Raw genomic sequence first — 24,672 nt, 5'->3', positions numbered from 1 at the left:
AGCCAATGTCTCCTTTGGAAGGTTGACAGTAAAAGTCTGTCAAAAGCAAAAACAATGGAGAATTAATTATTCTTACGTATGAGAGGACCTAGAACTCAGTGATCTCCTGTTAATTAAAAAAGGAAAATATCCTCAATATAGTTCCAGTTCAGTTCTTGTTAAAGCCAACAGAGAGCACTCCCACTACCTCTAACGTTATTTACATCTTGTTTTAAGGACTCACCCCTTAAAGGCACTGAAATTTAATGGAAATTGTAGATACTTCTTCTTGCAGTATTGCAGCATTTCTTGCAGAAATTGCAGTGCTGCTTCTATTCCATATTCAAATATCTGAGCTCACATAAAATACACAAGAGAGTCTACATCAACTCACTCTGTTTCAACTGTTCTGGAAGTCACTGAAAAGTAACTAGCAAACTAAACTTCATTAGTGTAAAGGAACTCCTCGAAGGCAGCTTTGCACAGGTTTAAAGAGGTGAAGTTTTGTTTTTGTTTTAGTCGGTCATCCACTGGATAAGAAGCAGAATGCAGCTCTGACGTGCAAGAAGTACAGACAAGGTCTGCAACTGTCATAATTCATCTTTTCTTCTCCCTTTCTGTGAAGATGACAACACTGAAAACTAAATGCACTTTAGTCCTCGCTTCTGCTCCCATGTAGCTAGTGCGTTTTGTGAAGGACAGAAGAGAACTAAGGCTTCTCCAGCCTACCTTTCCCACACCATTTTGCAAAATAGGGAGTAGAAAGATCTTCAAGATAAATCAGGACCTGTAGGCATCCATCCTACCACAGCTGTAGGATCCACAGCCTTTCATGAAAAGTTCTCTTCTCACAATGTATATAAGCCATTTATCAAGGGATCAACAAAAACCAGCATGCCGGACAGGGAGCCAGCCATCTAAAGTAGAAACACAAAGGAGAATGAAAGGTTTTAAATTTACCAGTTGAAGTGAGGTGCCTTGGTGTGGGCTGAAGGGAGGCTGCTCCATCATACCACAATTTTAAGACTTGTAATAGCCCAAGTGGAACAAGGTGCCTACAGCCTTTACTCCAAGCACTGGCACCAGCAAGTCCCTCAAGGAAAAGGACAAGCAGAGGAGATGGCCGTGGCAGCTTCATGGTCACCATCTTCCTTTTACCTGCCAGCTCACTAGTCAAACACCTCTAAATTATGAGGGACATATTTAAATAACTTTCAGCTTGAACTTGCCTCATAGACATTTAACATCTGAGAGTGCCCTACACCACCCAGCAAGTCACTGGATAGCCCGTGGTTAGGAAAGCTTAATTTGTCCCCTTGAAGCTTTCATTTTACATTGAATTAAAAAAAGACTGGAGGGAGCTTCACACTCTAGCAAGGCAAAGGCCCGAACAGCGTACTTGTGCTTCAGTTTCCACTCTGGGTTATTAGCCAGAATGTTTATAAAATAATTTTAAAATGCCAGCTTTTATGTATTACAGTTTTATTAATCTTGAATAATACATCATATGTGCTGGACGCATAAAAGGAAACATGGTTTGCATTTTAAAATGCTTTAGTGAAAACAAATGAGTTATCTTTATTAAGTGAATTGAACCTTGCTGTGTCCTCCATTGAAATGTTTTGGTATTAGTGAATCTCCTTCCTCATTGTTCTTTTTTTCCACCTTATGTTAGGCCAGGAAAATAAGCATTTCTGCATTTACAGCTCCCAAATGGTTCTCAGTTTTGAATTAAATAGTCTGTGATCTGAACTATCTGAACATACAGAAATGAAGAAAATATTTTCTATGCACATGCAGAAGAGGCTGTTTCTGTCAAAAGCTGGTTTACTACTTCATCAGATTCTGGTTCCATGTGCTCAGCCAAGAGTGACTACCACTTCACTGGTTTGACTTTTTTTGAGATATTGGCAGTAAAAATACATTGCCTAGGTTCTGTGTAAGTACATTACAAGAAATGTAGGCATTACATCAGATGGCTTAGGCTTAAGAAGGTGGTATTTATATATTTTAACATATTTAAATAGAAAACATTTTTAACAAAAAACATTTTGAATCCAGGTTATAAACTCAATTTAATAAAAGATAGCGTAATTGCAAAGAGAGGGTGGAGAGGCTTCACTGCTGGTTTTATTAGCTAACTTAGCCAACAATCAGCTTTTATTCTTATCAAAGATACAGATGCATCCATTTGCTATTATACATAGCTTCTAGGCTCCAGATAAGTGGTGAATCTGGCCCTTTAGCATCCTGAAGAGTCCAAGTACAGGAATTTTAACACCTTCTTGGAACAGTACTTAAATTGATCATCAGTGTAAACAAATACAACCTAAATGGACTGTCCTGATGGGCAGCAAGCTCTTTGGAAGTAGAGACTATATCTTGACTGCATACTTGTTCAGTGCTTAACACATTGGGGCCCCAGCTCCAGTAACGCTCACTCTAATCTTCATCTTAAGTATTGTATCAGCAATTTATACGCAAACTTAACCCACCTAAGCAATCAAATACAAAGACCCAAAAAGAACTGGACCCCAGTTTTCCCATTCTACAAGCCTCAGAGGGGGGGAAGATAATAGCTAAACAAGTTATATGTTCCAAAACCAAGGTTTTACAGAGGAAGGCGAGGTTGGAAGGAGAGAAAGAGGGATGATCTTTCCATAGCACTGCAATGCCACAGGAAAGCGCCACGTTTAATGTAATCAAGCTCTACATTGCAGCCATATGGAAACAATTTCAGTCAATAAACAACTCCTGCAAGAAGACAGCAGAGGAACAGAAAAATCAGATACCAATTTAGCTAGGAGGCAGGAAAGCCGCTGGCTGAGCTCAGAGGTTTGCTTTATAAGAAATATTTACATCCAACAAAACAGCACACATTTTTGAGTCTCTATTACTTGCCTTAGACTTCCACAGTGCCACACCTCAGATTGCAAGCAGCAGAAATGGCATACCTTCTTTTACAGTATCTTTTCCAGCCTCCAAGATCCTGTGCCTCATTCCTCCTCCCTTTCTTCCCCCCTCGAAATCTTTACTCAAAGCCTATCACTATGGCAGGTTTCCCACTCGACAGCCAGAAAGGAAGCAGACATCCCAAACTTCAGATACTCGCCTGACCTCCTTGCATTTTATCTGCCTGGAATTTGCAGGTTTCAGAACAGGGACTTTCTCAGGGAGCAAGTCCTTTCAAACACCTACCTTGGTGGAAAAAAAACCCAACAACAAACAAACCAAAAGACAACACACTTCACTTCTAACTGACAGTGGTATTTAAATGAGGTTTGGTTTCAAGATCCTGTATTATCCAGTACCCTAAAAAGCAACGGCAGAAATACTGCCCCTCCTACAGAAAGAGACATTCCTGTGCGCTGCTGATTACAGCTGCAACATGGAGGGAGTAAAAGCTAAATCAGCTTGGGACAGGAAAAGGGAAATTCAAGGGAACAGCCAGCAAGTGAAGGCAGCTGCATTTTTAACAAAAAGCAAGAAGGCACATTGCTATGAATAAGACAGAATTTACTTGAGTGTGACAGAGGAGTGACACCAATATTTATGAGAATAATGCCCATGAAATGAACTGAAGGATAATTCACAAGTGTCTTCAGAAGCAGCCGCTTGTAAAGGTTGGAAAGGTCTTCACTTCCACGATGCCATCCAATCTGCTGGCAGATGCACCACAGCTGCCCCAAAAGCATTGTGATTTTATACTTGCAGACATTCAGGAACAAAAGGTCTTGGGATGTTCCTCTTACTAGCCAAAGTGCAAGATTCAAGATATAAAAACCAAATAAAATAGCAACAAAATTTAAAAAACAGTAACTTTCTAGTGGAGGGGAGAACCACCAAGATTACTGTGAACAGTTTTCTGTTAGACTGGGGCAACATGCTTTCGTCACATCTAGTACCTTCTAATTCACCAGCAATAGGAGATGATTTTCAGCAAATCTAATAGCAGGGAAACATTTTAAATCAGCCTAAAAAACATGCACTGAAGAGGGCTTTTTGCAGTCTTGTAGGGTGGGGTTTTTTTTCCTTTTTAATGAGGGACTCTCTAGAAAATGAGGGCAAAACCCCAGGTGAGGTGCATGTTCATATTATGTTAATGCTCAAAAAAGGGATGGAGCAAATCTGGAGAGCTGTAAGGCAGTCAGCTGGGTATCAATCCAGGCAAACCAACAGGGAAAAAAAAAAAAATTCCCAGTAAAGAATTAGAGAACAGGGACATCGGTAGTACCAGTCAGCACGTTTTAATGGAAAATGTCTTGATAAAGGACTAACTTTCTTCTTTGAGATTACAAATGTAGTTGAACAGAAGAAAGCATGTGCACTGAGCGTACTTTGGTTCTAGTGGAAATCCACATTGGCTGCTCCGTATCGACTGGTACTTTCTGAGATCTGTCAGTTAGCCAGTTCTTAATCTACTTCCTGGGATTGCATCATGCTAATTTTTTTGTCACTAAATTTAAGGTCTGATGCGGTTCAACATTTTTATCACTGCAGATAAAAATCTGTGACTGACACCAGGACTATAGGAACAGTACATTATTCTGAGGAAAGGACAGCAAAAGAAAAAAGTCTGAATACCTACCTTAACTCAGCTCAGGAAAGCAAAACACATCTGAATACAAAGGCAAATTTATAATCTAAGAAATGCAGACTGTAATTACTAAATGGCAGACTTTACTAGAAAGAATCTCAGTGTCCGAGTAGCGAGGCTGACAAACAGATTTCCCTATGCAAAGAGCTACTGTAAACCTTTTAAATGGCTGCGTAGCAAAAAGGGCCGTCTCACCTCAGTATTCAGTATGGATCAGACACAGGCTGGACCTTTCACCATTTTTGGTTTCCACAATGTTAAAAATAAACGGAGACCATGAAGAATCACCGGATGATCTGAGTGCTGGAGAAAATGCCTCAGAGTGAGACTTAAAAGCTCAACTCTGTTTCCTTATCAATCGAGTAACTTGATTACAGAGTATAAGTACCTCCATGGCAAGAAAGTACTGGATACTAAAGGGCTCTAATCTTGTCAGGAAAAGTCGTAACAAGGACCAGTGGCAGAACTTAGACAAATTCAAATTAGAAATCAGCCACTTACTTTTAACAGTGAGATGGCACAAACTACCAAGAGAAGTGATGAGTCTGAAATTACCAGGGATGGACACTCAAGGCTGGAAAGCTTTCAAATAGTTTTTAGCCAAACATCAGTTACTGGTCTCAGTTTCAGAGTAAATGATTAAAATTTAAAGGCTTGTGATACAAAGCATATAAAACATATCAGAGAAGGCAATTTAATTGTCTGTTCTCGTCTTAAATTTTATGAATCTCCAATATGTTAACATCATTCTACTTCTGTGGACCAGGAAATTAAAGAGGGAGGAATAAGTTTCAAGTTCAGTGAGTTCCCTCTTTTTCAGACTGCTGTACTTATCACTAAACAGCACCGCTCCATCAAACAGATGGAGCCCCCATGAAATGCAAACAGTCAGAGAATGACCGACTACGACGTCTGGAAATCATGCATAATAATACAACTTAGTTGAGAAAACTGTGATCAGCCACTTACCTCTCCCATCTGCAGCATGAAAAATCAGTATTAGCTTAAATAACTAGTTCTTATTCTGTGTAAATACATTTATGACATTCATGTTTATACTACTGTGAGCAGCAGCATGCACTACCATCCAGCCAACAATCTTCAAACACTTTACTAACATGAAAGCATCTCAACAGCCTTGAAAGGATTATTTTCATATTACACACTGGAACACAGGCAAGTCAAGAAGTTTGCCCCAGGTCATAAAATAAGACCTATGGCAGAGCCTAGAAACGGCGCGATCTCATTGCCAGGAAGAACTTTCCTTTTCAACATTTGAGTACTACTTACATGTCAGAGCTGCTGCATACCCAGTTGCTCAAACTCCAAAACCCTGCCAGTTAAATCACAAAGAGATTTCTAGTGAAAGCTGACATTGTAATCAGAGAATCTGATCATGGCAGAGAAACTGTCCAAAATAAAGGTCAGAATAAATATCCAAGTAGAAACAGCACTTGTATTTTATGAACTAACTAAATGCTTTCTGCTTCCATTAGTATTACAGTACCACTGGAAGAACAAAAAGCAGATTCAGTGCTTGCTTTGGAGCTCATAAGAAACGGGCAGTTCAAAATGCAGGAAATGACTATATGCTGCACTTCCCAATTGATAGGGCATAGGCTTATCAGAAGAATAAAACTGGCTGTTCACAAGGCTCACTGAAAGAGTAGCCTACAGTATTGTTTCAGTAGTAGGTGTTGTTTTACAGCTGAACTTAAAATTCAATAATTTTTTTTTTTTAAGAAAGTGAAAAGAAAATAAGGCTTCTTATATATTAAGTTCAAAAGTGGGGAAAAAACCCATGCCAGGAACTCAGGGCAAGTGAGATTCAGCTGGGGGTAAAGCCAAACATAATTAATATATTTTGTACGCCTGGCTTGTAAATTACTTCCTTAGCCCAATGTTAAGACCTCATCTACCACCACAGCAGTGAATGGGGTTCACATACATTTAATACAGCCTAAATAGACATATGTATGGAGAACATAAGAATGCCACCTTCATGCATGAAGCAGGTAATAAAATTTGTTTCCTTGAGCCACAAGAAACTCTTCACTACATCTGGAAAAAACACTCCACCCATCGGGCAAATAGTGACTGGAAGCAGTACTTGCCAGCATACCATGGACATACACCCAAAGTTAGGTCTTTGTCAAGCCATATTACCGAAGTCATTTAGGTGTATAGATACATACAACCTGATGAAGGGCTATGCTTGGTAATAAGTTTCAGGTCAGTAATTGCACTGAAACCAACATGAAATTAGGAAGTAAACATTCACAGAGGAATTCTGAAGGAGAAAGAGTTAACTGACTTTCCATACCTTCTGGTTGGCTGCACAGGGAAGATAAAGCAGAATACACTTCGTCAGAAGCACTGCACTACAGCAGTTACCAGTTTTAAGAGCAGTCTTTAACTTCAGACTCTGCATGCAGCTTTGATTAAGAACTGGGAAAGGGAAATCTGCACACAGACGGGTAGAATAACCAGTTACAGGTTTGTTTTTTTTTTTAATTCTTAAAAAAGCGCTTCAAAACAGAAATTATTCAACCTTTTGGTGTCTACATTAACACAGTGCTGAATCAAAACAAGTAACAAATGCATATCCATTTCTGAGATAGATCTGAAGTCCAACACTGAAAAACTTCTATTAAACGAAGCAAAAGAAAAGCTATGCAAGAAAAAGGAGCATCCCTTACAGTCTTGTGAGAAAGTTTACCCCGTAGTGCTTTTGGCCTGATGGGGGGAGGCGGGGAGGAAATCTAATGGATTTAAAAGCAACAAGATTAACTGAATAAATAAGGATGACAAGTGTCAAACCACAAAAGTCAATGGAACAAGGGAAATCCTCCCATCACTGTACAAAAATCTCATTGACTTAGGTATTCTTGTCAAGCACATTAGATCAGCCAATAAATTCCTTATATGGTTAATATATGTTATTATATCACAGATGTAAAAATGCAATAGGTGGAGAATAGAGACAGCCGTGTTCAACTGCTGCTTAAGTGACCTTGAGTGAGTCACTTGGCCCTTATGCCTCAGTTTCTCTATTTGTAAACTACTGATACCTCTGTAAAGCACTTAAAGAGTCACAAATCAAGGTACAAAGTATTGTTTTACGATAGAATAGTAAAGGAGAAGGACAGTGGCTCAGTCATAATGAATTAAACGTGAAACATCAGAGCTGTACTCCACTAGCACACCACACAAGTTATGGCCATAAATCGATCACTTCTGATTAGGTTAGGCTTTACGATGCAGTAATTGCGATAGCAGCAGTTTCATAACTGTGAAACGAGCACTTTGCTCAGCAGCGTATTATGCAGGAAGCCTGCATGAACAACGAGCTTTTGGTAAACCCGACTGCAACAGCAAAGACAAGAAGCATCCCAAACACAATTTACTTTTTAAGGTTATCTATCATAAAAGCCTCTCCACGTGCTTTTACGGTCACAGGCTAACCCTGTGTAAGTGCCTAGCCAAGTGGGGGGAGAGGGGAAGGAAATCAAACAATACCATGTTTAAAGAAAGACCAGTTTTCAAGCGAATATCCCTCTTTTTAGGAGGCACAACACAAAAATAAATGTGTTTCTCACAGTTACAAGATTAAATTTTCAGTTGGCCAGCAACTACAGAGCTGATTCTCTACTTCTTGCTGTGGACCACATGACTGCCTCAATACATAAGAACATTTTATGTGCCAACTTGCAATGAAGACCACATAGTTAATAGTTTGCAACCTCCTTTCCCCCAGAAGATCTTCAGAGTTGAGTAATAAAATTCCTCACATGATTTCAATGAGAGGGTTCACTTGTCAGAGGCTGTTTCAAGACAGTATCATATGTCAGGGAGGTGCTGTTCAGACGAAGCTTTCCAACCTTGTGTTTTCAAGGCTCGACTAAAAATGAAAAAACTTCAGGCTATAAAGTTTGAAACTGGAGGAAAGAAAAATAATCTCTAGATGTCATTTTCAAAATGTGGAAATTAGTTAATTAATGAGGGGAGGAAGAAAAACTCTGATTAAAGCCCTGACAAACCCTTGAGATCACAGACTGATTACTAGTTCTACCGCAGACTCCATGTAGGAACCTGGGCAAGTTAATCCCTCTACACCTTGGTTTGCCACCTGCGAAATGAAAAATAACACTTTCTTTTCATATGCCGTTATTCTTGCTTGTATTGTTCCCCAAATTAAAAGCACTTGTCAAAACGCTTATCTTTAGCATTAACACTAGAAATTGTATTCATAGCTAACATACAATCCGCTTGCATGACTGAGTGCTCAAATATGAACTCTTAGTTTACTTTGCTACCCAGACATCCTAATTTTATACATGTCAGAAGGGAGCTTTAGTCAATACAGCAATATTAGATTGCTAAAATACAGTTTATTACTAATCTTATGTATAAAACCAGCTTTAGGGATATGATTTAGACCCCCAAAAATTCAAATTCTCCTCATTATGTCCTAAAAATCCCACTATAATCATGACATTGTTCTCACTTCACTGATAACCCCCAAGATAATATTATCAGCATAGGTATAATTAAAGCCCAATCCCACAAAAGACATGTATGTGGAATCCAAAGCCCACTCCATTCAAATCAGTATAAAGCGAAATCAACTTCAGTAACTTTTGAAGTGTCAAAGCTACATAAAGTTATCCATAGCAGAAATGAAGGCATGGGGTTTTTGCAGTAGGATTCTTAAGCTGACAGCATCCCTTCAAGTGTTTGATTTCAAATCCTAAACTTTGCAGAAGATAAAACACATTTGACACGGATCCCAACACTGTAATGTGTAATTCTGTAGTGTCCCTAAAAGCTCTGCACAGAAATCACTGTAAAACACAAGTTGCTTTCTTTAGATTAAAATGTGCTGTCATTTCATGCAAATTGGTTTAGTTGGTAACATATACAACCACACATCTTCTGAGATCCCTTTATGAAAGGGACAGTACAGTATTCTTCCTTTCTTGAGTTTCACTAATTCTTCCAATTTCCCATGCAAACACCATATCCTAAAGACCCAAATTTCACGAGTGCCCCGCTGACATACAAGAAAAAAAGAGCAGTCCCAAAAGTTAATGATTGAACAATTCTTGAAATTCATGCTTATTAAAAATTAATTTCATTAAAAATAAAATTAGTTTTAAAAGTGAATGTCAGAAGCCCACTGTTTTCCCAGCTCTAGATACCAATGAAAAAACATACCAAGCACCTCCATGAACTTATGGATTATCACTATAAAGTAAACACTTCATAATAATTTAATTTTCAAAACACTGGACAGCCACAAACTTTTAATATCCTTTTGAAAGAGATCGCTAAGACCCACACAGAAACTGCCTTAGAAGTAAGCTTTCTGCAGCTAACACTGGTTACTAATTCTGTGGAATTATCAGAATCATAATGCTAAGGAGATGCACGTTTTCTAGAAAGGTCAACAAATCGAAAGGAATTGCTCAAGACGACTCAGTAAAGTAGCTAGAGAGATAAGCAGGCCTCATCCACACAGGATTTTCCTCAAGATTTCCTTACCACTCTTTAAAAATCCTGCAGTTTCACCCACGGTAGCATTCCTATAACACAGCTGGCAGTCTGCATACCACAATGTCGTCTAGACCTGCTCTGAACAGTTGGATGACACAGGAGTAAAAATGCTGATGCCTGTTCTGGTGCTTGCACTGGTGCTAAAGGAACGATAGGAGGAAGAACAGACATCGCTGAGTAAAACACAAGTTCCTTGTTCCTAGTCTCATGCCCAGGCTCGTCAGACAATTCTGTCAACCATATAGAAAAAGTTGTGGCTGTTGTGGGGCTGAAGAAGAATCTTCACATAAGGGAAAAGAGCGTTCCCAAACCCCAGTTTTTAGATGCAGTATCAAACCCTGCTCTTTCACAGAGCCCGGTGCTCTCAGAACACACAGATAACAAATGCATCCCTGCACAGATAACATATTCCATCCCTTTCTCACTTCTCCCCTACTTCCCTCCCTCACCCACGTCTCGGAGATGTTTTCTTAGCAATTTGGAAGAGAAATGGCAAAAAGGGAGATGCAAAACACAGAAATAAATTAAGTTTGTTCTCTGCTGTTGACGGATTTGGTCCTAGCATGATGGGAGAAAAAAAAAATGTTAAGAGTGATAAATCCATATATACCTACTCCAAACTACACCCGACATCCCAAGGGACATGGTATAATGGTAAATAAATATAGATGCAGTTCCTACTAATGAGGCAGGGTACAGCAAGGCCAAAGAAAATGCAATCATCTCGGGGAAAAAAAACTGCACAGGACTCCTCCTCTCCCATCCATGGAGGAAATCAAATGCCAGCTGCACCATCCCAGGAAGGAAGCAGAGTCTGTACCTGATGAGCCCTGCAGAAATGAGCTAGTCATATCACGGGACACAAGCAGGCACACTTCAGGGTTTTGCCAGCCCACAAATCGTCTGCAGAGCACAATTCCTCTCTCTGATACGATATATTTTACATGGTATCATTGATGCAAATTGTAGGTTTTTTCCCACCAGTTTCTTTTTTCTCCATCCCCATTAGTTTGAAGCAGGGGCACGTAGCTAGTGTCTATCAGATCTGCTCCGACAGTGCTCTCAAACGCGTGCCCTGGCTATCAGTTTAACGCTTTCCTCCCTACAAAGTTTAAATCTTTCCAGCTTTTCTTCATGTACATCTTGTACTTAAAAGCCACTTAATCTGTACTCCCAATGTTACCTGAGGAGAACAAATTGAGATACACCCGACTCCACAGACAAACAGCAAACATGCTTACGATCTTCATTTCCTCTTCCTTCTTCCCTCCCCACCCCCCCCAAAAAAAAGCATTTTTTGTCCCTAACACGAAGGGACTGAGAAAAACAGCACACATGACCAAGGCTTTTTCAGACCTATCGCCAAGGAAAAAATGCTTTCCGAAGAAGTGCTCTGCAAACATACCAAGAGACACTCGTAGAACTGAAAAAAACCATCAGACAAAACTGAGGTTGAAGAACTCGGCTCGGTCTGTCTCGCATGTGTATTCTGCGCCTAAAAACACTCGCCTCTTGTTTTGTTTTAACCCCGAACCACAGCAAAACAGTTCAGCGGCATTCCCTCCCACTTACTCCAACCGGTCCTGGGGTCATACACACTGCTCTTCCGAAAAAAGACCCCAGGCACGGGTAGAAAAGCATTCCCCCCCCCCCCCCCCCCCGCCATCTCTTCCCAAGAAGTACAAAAATAAACAAGCCTGTGACACCCCACCCAAGCTCTCCTCGCACATTTTGGGAATGACTTCCCTCCGGCTACTCCTCCTCCTCCCCCAGCCGTTCCCATGTTAAAACTCTCCAGCAACAAGACACCCTTCGGATTCAACGCCTTTGCCCTCCCCGAAAACCCCCTCTCAAAGCCCGGGGAGCTGCAACAGATCTCGCCCTCCTCTTCCCTCAGCCTCCCAGCCCCGGGAGCCAGCGGGGTTTGGGGCACCCGTGGCCCCCGTTCCCCCCTCCACACACACACCCCCCCCCATAGGCACAAAGCACAGGGGCTCCCCTAGAAAGCAGCCCCCGCAAACCCACGGCGACCCCTCAGCCCCTTCCCCGGTGTCCTGGGGACAAGCCGCGCCGGGGCTCGCATCAACCCAGCCCCAAACTCAACGGCGAAGAAAACCGAACCACCACCCACCACAAAAAAAGAAGCACCCACCCAGGCTGAGGGGACTCCGCCACCACGAGTCCGTGTCCCCCCCCACACCCCCCCCCTACACACACCCCACGCACCCGGGAGAGGGGTGGAAAAAAATAAGAATCAATCAATAAACGGCAGGAACAACGATGGAGGGCTCTTCCTTAAAACCGAGGCTGCCCTGCCCTCCCGCAGACCCCCGCAGCAGCCTCCCGGGGACACCTTCCTCCTCCTCCTCCTCCTCCTCCTCCGCTCCGGGGGCGCCGAGAATAACGCGGAGCCACCCAGAACCGCGGCTCAAACTCTGCCGGCGAGCGGCCGCCCGGGCTGAGGAAGGGACTGAGGAAGGGGCTGAGAGGGCTGCCCCTACCCGACCACCCCCCCCCCAGCCCCGGCTTTCCCCCTCACGCACATCCCGCGCTGTGAGGAAACCCGCTCTCCGGCGCGCCTCAACTCCCCCACAGGCAGCCGCGGTGCCGGCTGAGGGGGGGGGACCCCCTTCCCGCTCCCCCTTTCCCTCCCTCCAGCCCACCCACCCGCCCGCCCCCTCCCCTCACAAGCGCCGTTCTCGCTCCCACCCCCCAGCCCCCCCACCCACCCCCTTCCCCTCCTCCCGGCCCCACACTTCCCCTCCTCCCCACAAGCAACACTCACCTCTGGGTGCTGGCGGCGTCTCCACCTCACCATGTAACGGCAGGAGGTGGGGGGGGTCCCCCCGCCCGCCCCCGCCCCAGCGTGAGGGGAGATTACCGGGGGCGCAGAGGGACGAGAACAATAGGGGGGGAGGAAATCCCTCGGCCGCCGAGCCCCCCTCCCCAGCCCCCCCCGAGGACAAGGGCCCCCCTCCCCGTCTCGCTCTCCTCCTGCCGCTCCCTCCTCCTCGCTCGCTCCCTCTTCTTTTTTTTTTTTTTTTCCCCCCTTTTTTTTTTTTTTTTTTTTTTGGCTCAATCACACCAGACTGACTGTCTTTGTCTGTCTGACAAGCGCCATGTTGATATCAACATCCAAGCTCCCACCTGCTGCAGCTGTGAGACCCTGGGACTTGTAGTTCCCCCCTCCCCAGGGTGACGGGGAGAGCCGCCGGGCGGGGACTACAACTCCCAGCATGCCTCGGCGGCACGCCACGCCGCCGGAGCGCGGTGCGAAGCGCGGGGACCGGACTACAACTCCCGGCATGCCTCGGGAGGGAGAGGCGGGGTTCGGCCATTACTTCATCCTGGGCGGCGGTGGGACTGCAAGTCCCATGATGCCCTGGGGCGCGGGGGCCGGGCAGGAAGGTGGGGGCAGGATTGTCCCAGTAAATAGAGCCGGGTGAAGCATGAAGCTGGTGAGTGTGTGGAGATGGAGGGAGGTGGGGGCTTCAGCCCGCCCCCGGCGGTGAGGGGGGTCTCCCGGGATCGCCCCTGGGCTGTGGCAGCTTCAGCCCCGCCGGGTGTGAGGGGAAACTGAGGCACTGAGGGGGGGGGGGCGGCCCTGAGGGGAGCCGGGGTGTGGGAAGGGGCACAGGCCCGGGCGGGCGGCTCTCCTCCGGTTTTCTGCTGCCGTGTCCCCCCCTCCCCGCCACGACTGGCGGCTGTGCAGGGGCTGGCTGGGTTTGGGGTTGTGGATAGGGTGAAACGTGGGTGGGATTCGGGAGGAGGAGGAGGTGGTGTTTCTCTGCCTTCCTACCCTTAAACACGACTCTGGCCGTGGAGCAGTGCTGGAGTCGCACCGCATGTGTGGCTGCCCCTGGGTTGCTCTAGGAATATTAGTAAATCCCCGTGGTTCATAATAAAGTCATTTTCCGTCGGCGGTACGGCGTTAATACAGGTAATTACTAATAAGGAAATCAGCCTGAAATAGCTTTGTCAGGGGCGCACTATGCTTCTGACAGAGACTTTGGTTCTGATATTACAGTTTTCTAAAGGGAAACTTAATAGAAAATAGACTTTGGTTCTGATATTACAGTCTTCTAAAGGGAAACTTAATAGAAAATAGACTTTGGTTCTGATATTACAGTCTTCTAAAGGGAAACTTACCAGAAAATACATTACCCGTATTATTGGTCTCCTCTCTACATCTCCCTTTTCAACTATTTAAGTTTCCTAGAGACCTCGGGATTCAGCCACTACTTCATTTTCCGGGAAGAATTTCTCTGTTTCACATAATGTGCTGCAATTCTTTGTCTGGAGGTGAAAACCAAAGCAGGTTTCAAAATACCCGAGTGTAACATTTGATTTGTTTAACCTGAAGTTAACACCGTTGTTAAATGTAAGATTGTGTCTGGGTTTTGAGACTGAGCATTTTGTCTTGAGGAAGCTTCATAGAAGTGAACTTGGATTCTGGGCTTGTTTTGAGGCATCTGGTAAACCACTATCTGTGGTGTAAGTCTGTAAAATTAATTCGGTAGGCAGGTGGCCGATGAGCTTGATCCTGCATAATCTTACGTATGCGATTAAGTCTCTGTGCGTGGGTGAATACTACCGGTGGGACAAAGTCTGCAAAGCTAAGCGCTTCTGGACGTGATTGCAGAGGCTCATACAATGCAGGGGGGCGAAATGCAAGCTGAGAAATCTTTAAATGAAGACCATAGTGGAAATACAGAGTTCTTTTAATGTCTAGAGTCTTGCATAGGGGTAGAGGGAGGGAAGGGGTTGGGGTGAGGGGGAAGGAATACAAACTGTCCCAAATCTGTGTCGTAACATTTTTAGACCCGTGTATAAATTTGGGCACTGGGGATCCTAAGACCAGATTCTTCATCTTATATTTGTCTGGACATGTGTCTGAATCTCAGGGTTGTGGGGGGAAGGAGTTGGATGCTATTTCGTCCTCTTTTCTCATGTATTTGGGTTGAATTTAGAAGAACAAGGTAAAGGTGATGGACTCCAAACCTGATTCAGAATCCAGTGAAAATGTCAGGCTCCTGCATATTCAAATGTGCTTTGGTCCAGGCAAAACCAGTTGCTAATCTCCCCCTAGGTTGTAAGCTAGCATGTGATATTAATACTGGAAGAATGCACTGCAGTATTTGTTGGCTTCAGTTGGAATTCAAAGCACTGGTTTTAACCTGCAAAATTTTGAATGTTTTGGAGCTGCTAGTGTGAGACATCTCTTTTCTCTGTCACATTGCCATCCATGAGATCACCAGAGATGCTCTGAGCTGGCTTGCACTCAGCATGAACCAGATGTCTGCTGAGAACCTGCCTCTATGAGGGCCTTAGCATCTGGAATTAGTCCCTCATCTTGATCTCTTTGTGCCCTGCTCTGTCAACTTTCATCCAATTTACAAAGCCTACCAAAAAAGTTGTGAGCTGAGGTGGGTGTATTTATGTCTTTTGTCTGTTTTGTGGCTTTGTTACATGACTGTTTTTTAGCTGAGTGATGAGGCACCTAGTGCGTCAGCTGCACCAGCCTTTAGCCATAAGGGAATAAAGATGGAAGCAAACAAATCTTAGAGGAAAAAAAGACTTGCATTTTAGTCCAGTGAGGAATATTAGTGACTGGGATCTCTGGATCTGTTTTAAACAGTAACAAGTATAAACTGGGTGAAGATGGTCACATTTGTAGTGTGTATAGAGACATATATAGTGCAAACGCTCATATTCTTGGATTCCTAATCTAAAATTCTAACAGAGGTCCAGGCCCAGAAGTGTCACCTGTGCAAATAGCTGTATAGCATATATGAATTGCTTTTTTTTTTTTTTTTTTTTTTTTCCAGTCACTTTACTTGAATCTGGTAGAAAGAGTCCATTGACTCCCAGGAATCCATTTACCACAGCGTGACAGCCACAGATATAGATTATTTTAGATGCTTTTAAAGAAGAAAAAAGGAAGATTTTCCAGTTAGCTCGTAGATGTCAGGGTCATGATCCTATTCATGATTTTTAAAAAAGCAAAAAAGTGTTTTGCTGATAAAAGAGGTGATATTTCATTGCCTTTTTTTAATTACTGATAGTTTAAATGCTACAAAAATAGTTTAGATTTTTTTTTTTTTTCCTTCATTTCTTTCTATTTACTTGGATTTATAATTTCAGTTGTCAAAGCTCTGGTCTGGTAAGAACTTAATTTCACATGCGTGTCTTACATTTGCGAATAAAACAACTGAATTCCTTACTTGTTTACTCACTTCAGCAGCTTGGCTTTTCACATTTTTTTAAAACTGCTAACAGCAGGCAAATTGTAATGTTGCTCCTTAGTAATTAAGGCTTTGTGAATTTAAAACAAAAGTCTGTGTGATATTTTTAATTTAATATTTGGGGCTTAGTAGCTTCTTTATATTTAAATATAATTTAAAACAGTTTTTTGATGAATGTATGTAAATAGTCTCCTTGGGAGTTGTTAATCCAGACAGTTGCAATCCTGTGTTAACATATTGTGAGCAGAGGTAGAAAGTGAAATGATTAATCTACCTTCTTTCCACTTAGTAGAGTGAAGTATAGAAAGCAAACATAAGGTATAAATGACCAAGTCTGTTTTCAATGTGGTGCATGGCCAACCAATTGATATTTTTCATCTTAATTGACCAAAACTTGAATTTAAAAGCTAAAGTTTGACCACCTGAGCATTGCTGTCCTGCCAGATGCCCAGGCTTTGGAAATACAAAAACTTGTATTCAAGATGCAAAATCTCTTATTCTTGCAATCCCTGAAGAACCATGGAATCCCTCGACAAAGAAGAGAAACCCTCATGCAGAGGTGGCCGCCCTCTATTCAGACATTTAGGTTCTAATCCCGCATTTTAAAGCTGGCATTTTTATTCACTTCTCTTCTTATTCAAAGCTTCAGCTGCTCCTGTGCCTCGTTAAATGTTTGCCACTCTCCACACAAGAGGTGACTGCATCTCAATGATGCTGAAGTGCCCCTGTACATAACCTGCTTACTGGCTCATTAAGCTTGCAAAGCATTTGGGATTTCTCAGTACACAAACCCTTCCATTCAGGTATGGTTGTCCATTCCCTCGTGTTTCCTGTTTGCGTTTAGCAAGACAAAAAGCAGGTGAGAGCATGCCTCAGAGCTGCTGCAAGTGCACATGTACAGCTTCCTCTGCTGATCTGTGCCAAACAGCCGCAGAAGGTGTGGGCTGCACCTTGTTTGGTTGTTTAGGCTGGTTTCTTACGGAAATAAAGCCTGTGTTTCCTGCAGGGATTCTCTCCCTCCCTTTCCATCCCAAGTAATTTACAAATTTGCTAGCCAATTTCAGCCCGTAGGACTGAGTTTTAAAGAAACCGTTTTTCTGGGATTTTTGTGAAAAATAGGTGGTTGTTAGAAAAGAGATTCTACATGTCCTAAATCGGAGAGAGGAGCTATGCCATCCTCTCAACCCATGTGATCAGAAAACCCTTAATACCCTGACATGGGGAAATCTCAATGAACGCACACAGCTGTGAGACACAGATTCATAGGAAATCAGGTTTTATTTTGGTGTGCATGAAACTATGTGTTTAAAAATAAGGGAAAAAAGGCAATTTTCAAGGGGGAGTTCAGTCTGTTGGTAAAGGTCATGAGTAACTCATTCTTGTATTCTTTCAGTACTGCTTATCAGGACACCCAACCTTACCATGCAATGTACTCAAGTTCAAATCCACTACCATCATGTTGGATTGCGGACTGGATATGACGTCTACTCTCAATTTCCTCCCATTGCCACTGGTTCAGAGGTATGTTCTGCAGCCTGTAAGCACTTGGTCTGTGTTTTCTTGGGTTGCAGTTGGAGTGCTCTGTGTGAAATGGTGTATTGGAAGGAGGGAGGGTATGAGTACAAATGAACAGCATCATCTGGTATCATAAATAGACTTTGTTCACTTAAAAATTCTCTTTATCAAAATAACGTCCTTTGGCTCAGTAGACGGAAGACATTTTATGGATTTATTGATTGGTTTTTCTAGATGATTTATTCTAAGCTTCAGTAAAGTCTTGCTGCAACTGCTCAGCACAAGTGAGGTCACATATCTGTCATCTTTCTGGCTTCTTCATGCAAGATGAGATAAATGGGTAACTGAGATGGAGTGCGTGGAGCCCAGCAAGTACTGTTTAACCACCATCTTCTTGGGCTTTTCTTCGGAGCACAGACTAATGTAAAGAAAAATAGCACTTAACAGTCCTTGTTAGTTGATTTGATGGCATAATTGTTCCCTTTTAAAAATTAAATAAAGGGCAGTGCAGCTGGGCGCAGGAATGGAACAGCAGTGAAACAAAAGTAGAGTCTAGAAGAGAATTCTGAAATGAAGACTCCCCCTTCTACGCCCTGACTACGAAGTCGTTTTTTCCCAGGTTTTTAGATGAATTTGGATATTCAGTTAGTGTGACTTATGTCTTGCATAAATGGAATCAATTAGAAAAATGAGGGGTTGGAAAGGTGGGAATGAGTAACTCTTGGTGATGGGAAGCAGTAGGAGTTTTCACAAAAGCCATTTAGTAACTTTGATCTATGAGGAAACAAGTGAGGAATGTTCTGGGTTCAGGGGAGGCTTGATTAAGAGGGGGAGAATATGACTGGGAGTTTCTTAAGTGGCCTAGTGAGGTTAAAGCAGTTTGTCCAGCAATTCCTGTGATTTGTAATTTTTTGGAGAGGAAAAGAATAGACAAATATATGCATTGTTCAGCAAGAACGTGGCATTCAAGATCTGCTGTAGAGTAGGCAACAGATGCCTTAAGACAGATCAGTGTGATAGTCAATTTTTGTCCTATTCCGTAATGCAATTGCTAACTACAACATTTAGGGGTAGTAGCAGATTTTGAAGGGATCCAGAAAATTTGGGAAATCCAGGTTCAGACAGAATTGCCTTGCATTTGCTTTTTCCTACCCCCCAAAGAAAAAGGAAATTGAGAGAGAAACAAGTAGCAAAATTAGGTGATTGAACAAAGGCTTAAGAGGTTCTTTAGAACTGCAGGCATCAGCGCTCCCCGGGGATATGCCAGCTTTGTCTGCTGATAGCAGGCCCTGGGAATGAACAGCCAAATTGCAGGTCACAACCTGGAATTCCCCAAGTACTTCCAGAATGTCTGCACTAAAATGACTCAAACTCAATAAGAAAGGATGTCAGATTTGACCCCTGATGGCCCAGTGGAATCGGAGCAAACAGTTGGATTTAAATCCAATCAATCTTGTCAGTAAGGTGATTGAACACCCCTTACAGCAAGGATTGTCCTAAGCACATGGACTTGGGCAAGTAATTGATCTCTTCAGTACTCTACAAAACAGATGTCTTGCAGGGAGTGGTGGAAAGGTGTTAGAAACTTGAGGAGGAATGTGGCTGCCACCAAAAAGTCCTTCTCTCTCTATAGTATTCATAGTTGTACCATTATGTATTAGGTTTACATTACCATGATGTCTAAACACCTCTGAAATTCAAATGTGTATTATCAACATAACACGGCCAGGTGATAGAGAGATGTTATTATCATCAGTTTCCAGGTAAGACACTACAAGAAGGACTGACTGCCTGAGGTCTTGCGTGAAGCGTGTAGCAGCGCAAGAATTTGAACATAGGTCTGTCAGATCTTAGGTTGTTACCAGCTGTATGTCCTCTCAGAACCAGACGTGCTGCTTCTTGCAGGTAGGCTGAGATGGACCCATGTGAAATCTTAACCAGAGAGGAGCTGTGCTTCTTGCTGTCTTTAAACCAGAGGTCCCCAAAGTATGATCCATGAACCACTTGGGTTATGCAAGTCTCAGTATGTGGTCTGCAAAGGTGCCCTAATTTTTATCTCTGGAGCGTAAAGGTAGAATCTTTGCTACGCAGCTAAATCCTGTGTCGTACCTGGCATGGGACCCTCCTTGAGCAAACACTTTGAGAGCCTGTGCTTTAATCTGTAAGAGAGGAAAGTGCTGTAGTGTTTGTGTCATTAAAGGGACTGGACATTTTTTAGAGTTTTTAGCTCTTCAGAAAAGCCCATGAAAAGGTATGTGCAAGGAATGTCCTGGAAAATGTGTCCTGGAAATGGCAGTCCTTGTTCTCACCAGCCCATGGAGCATGTGCAAAGTACCTGCAGTTGCCAAACACTTTATGCCAGTTCATGTACTTTAAAGGAGGTTTGTCAACTGGAATTTTCTCCCCTGTACCAAAGTCAAATGCAAAACTGTAAAATGAACATGTGGGAAGCTCTTAACCTTTCCTGTCTAGCCATGACACACTTGCTCACATTATTTATGGGACAGTTCTAGCTATTTTGGATTAATCAATCACTCTATTACAATGTCAAAACTATGTCGGCAGGAGCTGTGTTACTTCTTGCCTTCAAGGTAAAGAGTCCTTTCTGTCCTGTGTTGCTTATTCCACTTTCACCCCCACACAAGACCTCTCTGCTAATTTTGCCTCTCTTGACAAGACTGTATACTCTTCGGTGGATGCCATGTTTAGTACAAGTCAATAGTGCTCTTTCATCATGAATAAAGCAAACTGCGTACTAGGCTATATTAGAGGGAGTAGGGCAAGCATATCAATGAAAGTTTATTCTGCTCTGCCTCATGCTGGTGAAACCACAGATGAATCCAGGTTTGGATTCCCAGTTGAAGAGGGATGCTAAGAAACTGGAGAGGGTATTCAGGGGGCTCCAAGACAGTTAGGGTCCAGAGCCCATGACTACACTGAGAGGTTGAGGGAGCTGGGCTTGTTCAGTCTGGCAGAGAGGAGGCTAGAAGGGGAGCTAACAGCCACCTACATCTGCTTGAAAGGAAGATATAAAGACAACCGAGCCAAACTCTTCTCAGCAGTGGCAGGCAGTATAAGGGGCTAGTGGCCACAGATTGTGTCTTGGGAGGCTCAGGCTGGACATCAGTCTCCCAGTGATGAAGTTTTTCTTAGCGCTTTCACCCACCCCCAGAGAAACTCTAGAATCTCATGCTGCAGGGAGTTGCAAGACACAGCTGGACAAAGCTGTGGCTGACCTGATCTAGTGCTGTCTTTGAGTCATTGGACTATAGACCTCCAGATGTCCCTTCCAACCAACGTTTCTCTCCTCTCCTCCCTTATCTGTCAAAGTTGTATGTCAGAGTGGTTTGTTATTGCTTTTTCCCTGCTTTTTCCATAGCTGTTTTAGTCTCTCTGCACCAATTCTGCTCAGCTCCCTCAGTCTCCAAAATACTGCTCTTAAATTGTGCTTTCGAATGTGTCAGTGGGGAGTACATTTAGCCACCTCATCTTTTCTATCATCAGACTTCTTCAGACTTACTCTTTATCCTCAAAAGGGGGTTGCACTTCTCTGGCATAGCTTCTCGATGACATATCCTTCTGCTCTCACCTCTTACCTTCTGTCTTCACTCCTTGAGTCTTAGATTTCCCCTTTTTCCTTCCTTGTGACTTTCTGGAGTGCCAGTTAGGATTTGTTCTTTTATATTAATGTTAGTCTGAACACAGCATTCCTCTGAGCCCTTGAATCACTTCCTATTTTCACGATCTTAAATTTGAAAGCCCTTATAGCATATCAGCATGCCTGTCTGTAGAGCTTGGTGCACAACACTTACAGGTTTCATTGCAAACAGGTTCTTGAGTTCTGTCTCCAAATTGGAGCTTGTTGCAGGTCTTGGTTCCAGGCGGGTTCAACCCTCTTGTTTCCTCACCTTTTTCTTTTTTGGATTTCTGTAGATACGCTTGAATCTGGGCAGACAGTGGTTTTAGAGCTAAGTTGTCGGCTCACACAAAAACCAAATGTCACTGTGAAATATGAAGTCTCTCAGTTACGGTAGCAAGAAATGCTGCAGCAATTACTACTGTAAACTCAGGATTACAATGTCCACCTTGAAGCTTCTTTATTAGCATTTTAAACAATTAAAAAAAGGGGCCTTGCCATTGCTGAGTGGTACCAGACCTGCCAGCTTAAAACATGCAGTTCACGGCAAAACCTCCTTGCCCCTTTGTCCTTCCAACACAGGTAAATGCACTGTACAGCTGTTGGTGTGGGTCTTCAGGGTGAGACCTAAGCATGAAACTGTGGTTTATGTGGATATAAAATCACAACCTCTGTGTCCATAAATGACTTTGTCCAGAGCATCGGTCTTTCTCTTGCCATCGCTAATGGGAATATTTGTCTGTCGTCTTCTGTCCCAGCGCAGTTTTACAGTGCTTTTTTATTGTTTCAGGCATAGAGTTTGTTGCTGCCCTAACTTCTTCTCTTTATACAGCCAGTTTCACCACAGGGCAATGTAAGCAGCACTGAGCCTTTTTGAAGTTCTCACTGTAAATGACTAAAATCAAACTCCCTGCATGTGTCGTCCTCTTATTCTTTTTACTTGTAAGTGTCATAATCGTGATTTGTAAAAGTCATTTCAGTGAAACTGTCTGTCTGGTTTATTGAGATTGTTAGCTTCCTGAGACAGAAGTGGTGTTCCCTTCCTGTGTGACAGCAAATAGAAAGTCTATGCTTACCGACTGATAATGATATAATTCATATTGCAATAATTTTTTTCTCTCTTTCTGCAGCCCCAGGCTGTCCAAACTTCCTGGTTGGGTTTTGAAAGATGGAAGCACATTTCTGGACAAGGTACTATACTGATGGTTAGAATTTTCTTGCCATGCAAAAAGCTACCTGACAGGTTAGGAACTTGCACTGCAGGAACAATATTTCCATGCTGACCCATGGCAAAAGTTTCGATGTGTACCCTTACCAGCCATGATGTCCTTGTAGAGCAGAACATTTTGAAACAAAATGCTAATAGCAACTCCGAGGCTTTCAGTCTTCAGACGTAGCCTAGCTTTTTAAAAAATCATCTTAAAATGCAGAAATCATCAGTATGAATATTTTCTTATTTCATGGAGCTCCATAAATAATGGTGCTTTGCCTTCTTAGGGTGCCTTTCATTCAACAGTCTCACTTTTCTGACACTAAAGCTTCATAGCATGCTTATAAATGAGATTGGTATACCCTTTTTTAGGCAGCAGAACTATGAGAAAGTGAATGCTTTGCCCATGGGAGGTCTCTTACAGAGGAAAAGCATGTCTTTGGCCTCTGAAATCAACATGTGTTCTGCTGCTGGACATAGCAGGGAGGATATTATCTCCAGCCTTCTAATTCTAAGACACAGGACTTACTCAGCTACATGAGAGACACAGAATTTTTTTTTTTCCCCCCCTTTTCATTGCATTAGTTTTGTAGGCAGAATTTATCTGGGGCTTCAACCAAAACTAGGCACTGCAGCGTCCGGCTTGATCTGCCATAGGGGAACAATGAACACAAAAATATGTCAGATGTTAGTAAAATAGGCAGATAAATTTCAAATGTGTGCAGCGATAGGTATCAGTAGAGAAAATACTGTTTTAACAGACTGTTCTCTGACTACATGAACATTAAAGGAAAACAGTAATAATAGTTGCTTTTGTAGGGGGCTTTGAGGTGGACAAAATGGTTTGATCTGATTTTTACAGGCAAGGGAGCTGAAGATCACAGATTAAAGACCTGATTTTTCTTCTCATTGGAGACAAAAGAAACTGTATAGGCAGCATTTCTGTTAGTAAAATAGTAACAACTCTATTCAGAGCACATGCTAGCTGGCAATTGCAGAGCTACAGACGCTCAGTGGCAGGAATGGAGTTGCCCAGTTTGAATTCGCTGGAATTTGTTCCTCCTGAACCCTAGCCTGGGTCTCGGAGCTTTGGGCTCTGTTCTGTCCAAAGAACCAATAGGCTGTCAGTATATTTTTATATGTAATGTACTTACATTTCTGTGGTACTGCTGCTGCAGTGTGTGCTCAGGAGAAGTCTTCAAACTCACACAGCGTCAATGGAAATTGTGTTAAAAATTCAAAGGCAGCATCTCTTACCTTCACCTTGACCATTGTAACTGCTTGGAATGGTAAATTCTTTGACCCATGCTGGAAAAAGGCAAGGGAAGGAGTCAAAGGGGGATGTTTTATCATGTCGGGTGGACATTCCTGTTATAGCACTCTCTGGATGACAGTTATAAAACTTAAGTCCTGGAGAGGCATTGAAATTTGCTGCGATCTAGTTTTAATCATTTTGAACTCCCTTGAGATGAGGTTAGGAGACTTCTGCCACTAGATGTAATTGCTCATTCGTTATTAGTTGGCAGGTGCACTGTAATTATTAAGAATTGGATTCAATCTTTAATTCTGTCAGTCTGAAGCTGGCTGAGACCACTCATTTTTGGACAAGCAAGAGAATCATCCATGAGAGAAGGCGGAGGGGGTGATAGGTAGCCTGTGAGGTGGGTTAGGACTAGAGTTGGGGATATTTTTGTTCCATACATAATCCTGAAGAATGTGACTTTTCATGTGACAAAGATTTCTGATGTCAGCCTTGAAAAAAGAGGAAGAAAATAGAGGACTAGAGATCAAGTAGAGATAAATCTAACAAAAAGTGCCACGTGGAGCTTAGATCCCCAAAAGACGTTTCATCAAATGCTCTGAGACAGGGGCTAAAAATCATATTCTGTTCCTAATAAGACAGAAAAGGTTTGATGTTATTGGGAACCAAAAG

At 42.8% G+C, this 24,672-nt stretch overlaps 2 protein-coding genes across 16 annotated transcripts in view; one reads left to right on the top strand and one right to left on the bottom strand.

Moving 5' to 3' along the window:
• HMBOX1 (homeobox containing 1) overlaps positions 1–13,079 on the bottom strand; it is a 126,150-nt gene extending 113,071 nt beyond the window's left edge. For 12 of the 13 annotated variants that reach the window (XM_052809288.1, XM_052809292.1, XM_052809294.1 and 9 more), the window contains exon 1: positions 12,918–13,079. The gene's annotated coding sequence lies outside the window, so the exon portion shown is untranslated. Of the gene's footprint in view, positions 1–5,866; positions 6,152–12,917 lie in introns of those variants that run through there. The other variant, XM_052809289.1, reaches the window with a different exon arrangement.
• Positions 13,080–13,520: 441 nt separating this feature from the next.
• Positions 13,521–24,672, top strand: part of INTS9 (integrator complex subunit 9) — a 71,111-nt gene continuing 59,959 nt past the window's right edge. Inside the window, exons 1-3 of one of the 3 annotated variants that reach the window (XM_052809921.1) lie at positions 13,521–13,590; positions 17,771–17,898; positions 22,660–22,720. In XM_052809921.1, coding sequence (XP_052665881.1) covers positions 13,582–13,590; positions 17,771–17,898; positions 22,660–22,720 — 198 coding nt within the window. In that variant the 5' untranslated portion in view covers positions 13,521–13,581. Of the gene's footprint in view, positions 13,591–13,918; positions 14,073–17,770; positions 17,899–22,361; positions 22,472–22,659; positions 22,721–24,672 lie in introns of those variants that run through there. The other 2 variants (XM_052809922.1, XM_052809923.1) reach the window with 2 other exon arrangements.

This window comes from Harpia harpyja, chromosome 15, assembly GCF_026419915.1.
Source record: "Harpia harpyja isolate bHarHar1 chromosome 15, bHarHar1 primary haplotype, whole genome shotgun sequence".
NCBI lineage: Eukaryota > Metazoa > Chordata > Aves > Accipitriformes > Accipitridae > Harpia > Harpia harpyja.
The sequence above is the reverse complement of the archived record's forward strand: the minus strand, read 5'-3'. Positions and strand labels throughout refer to the sequence as shown.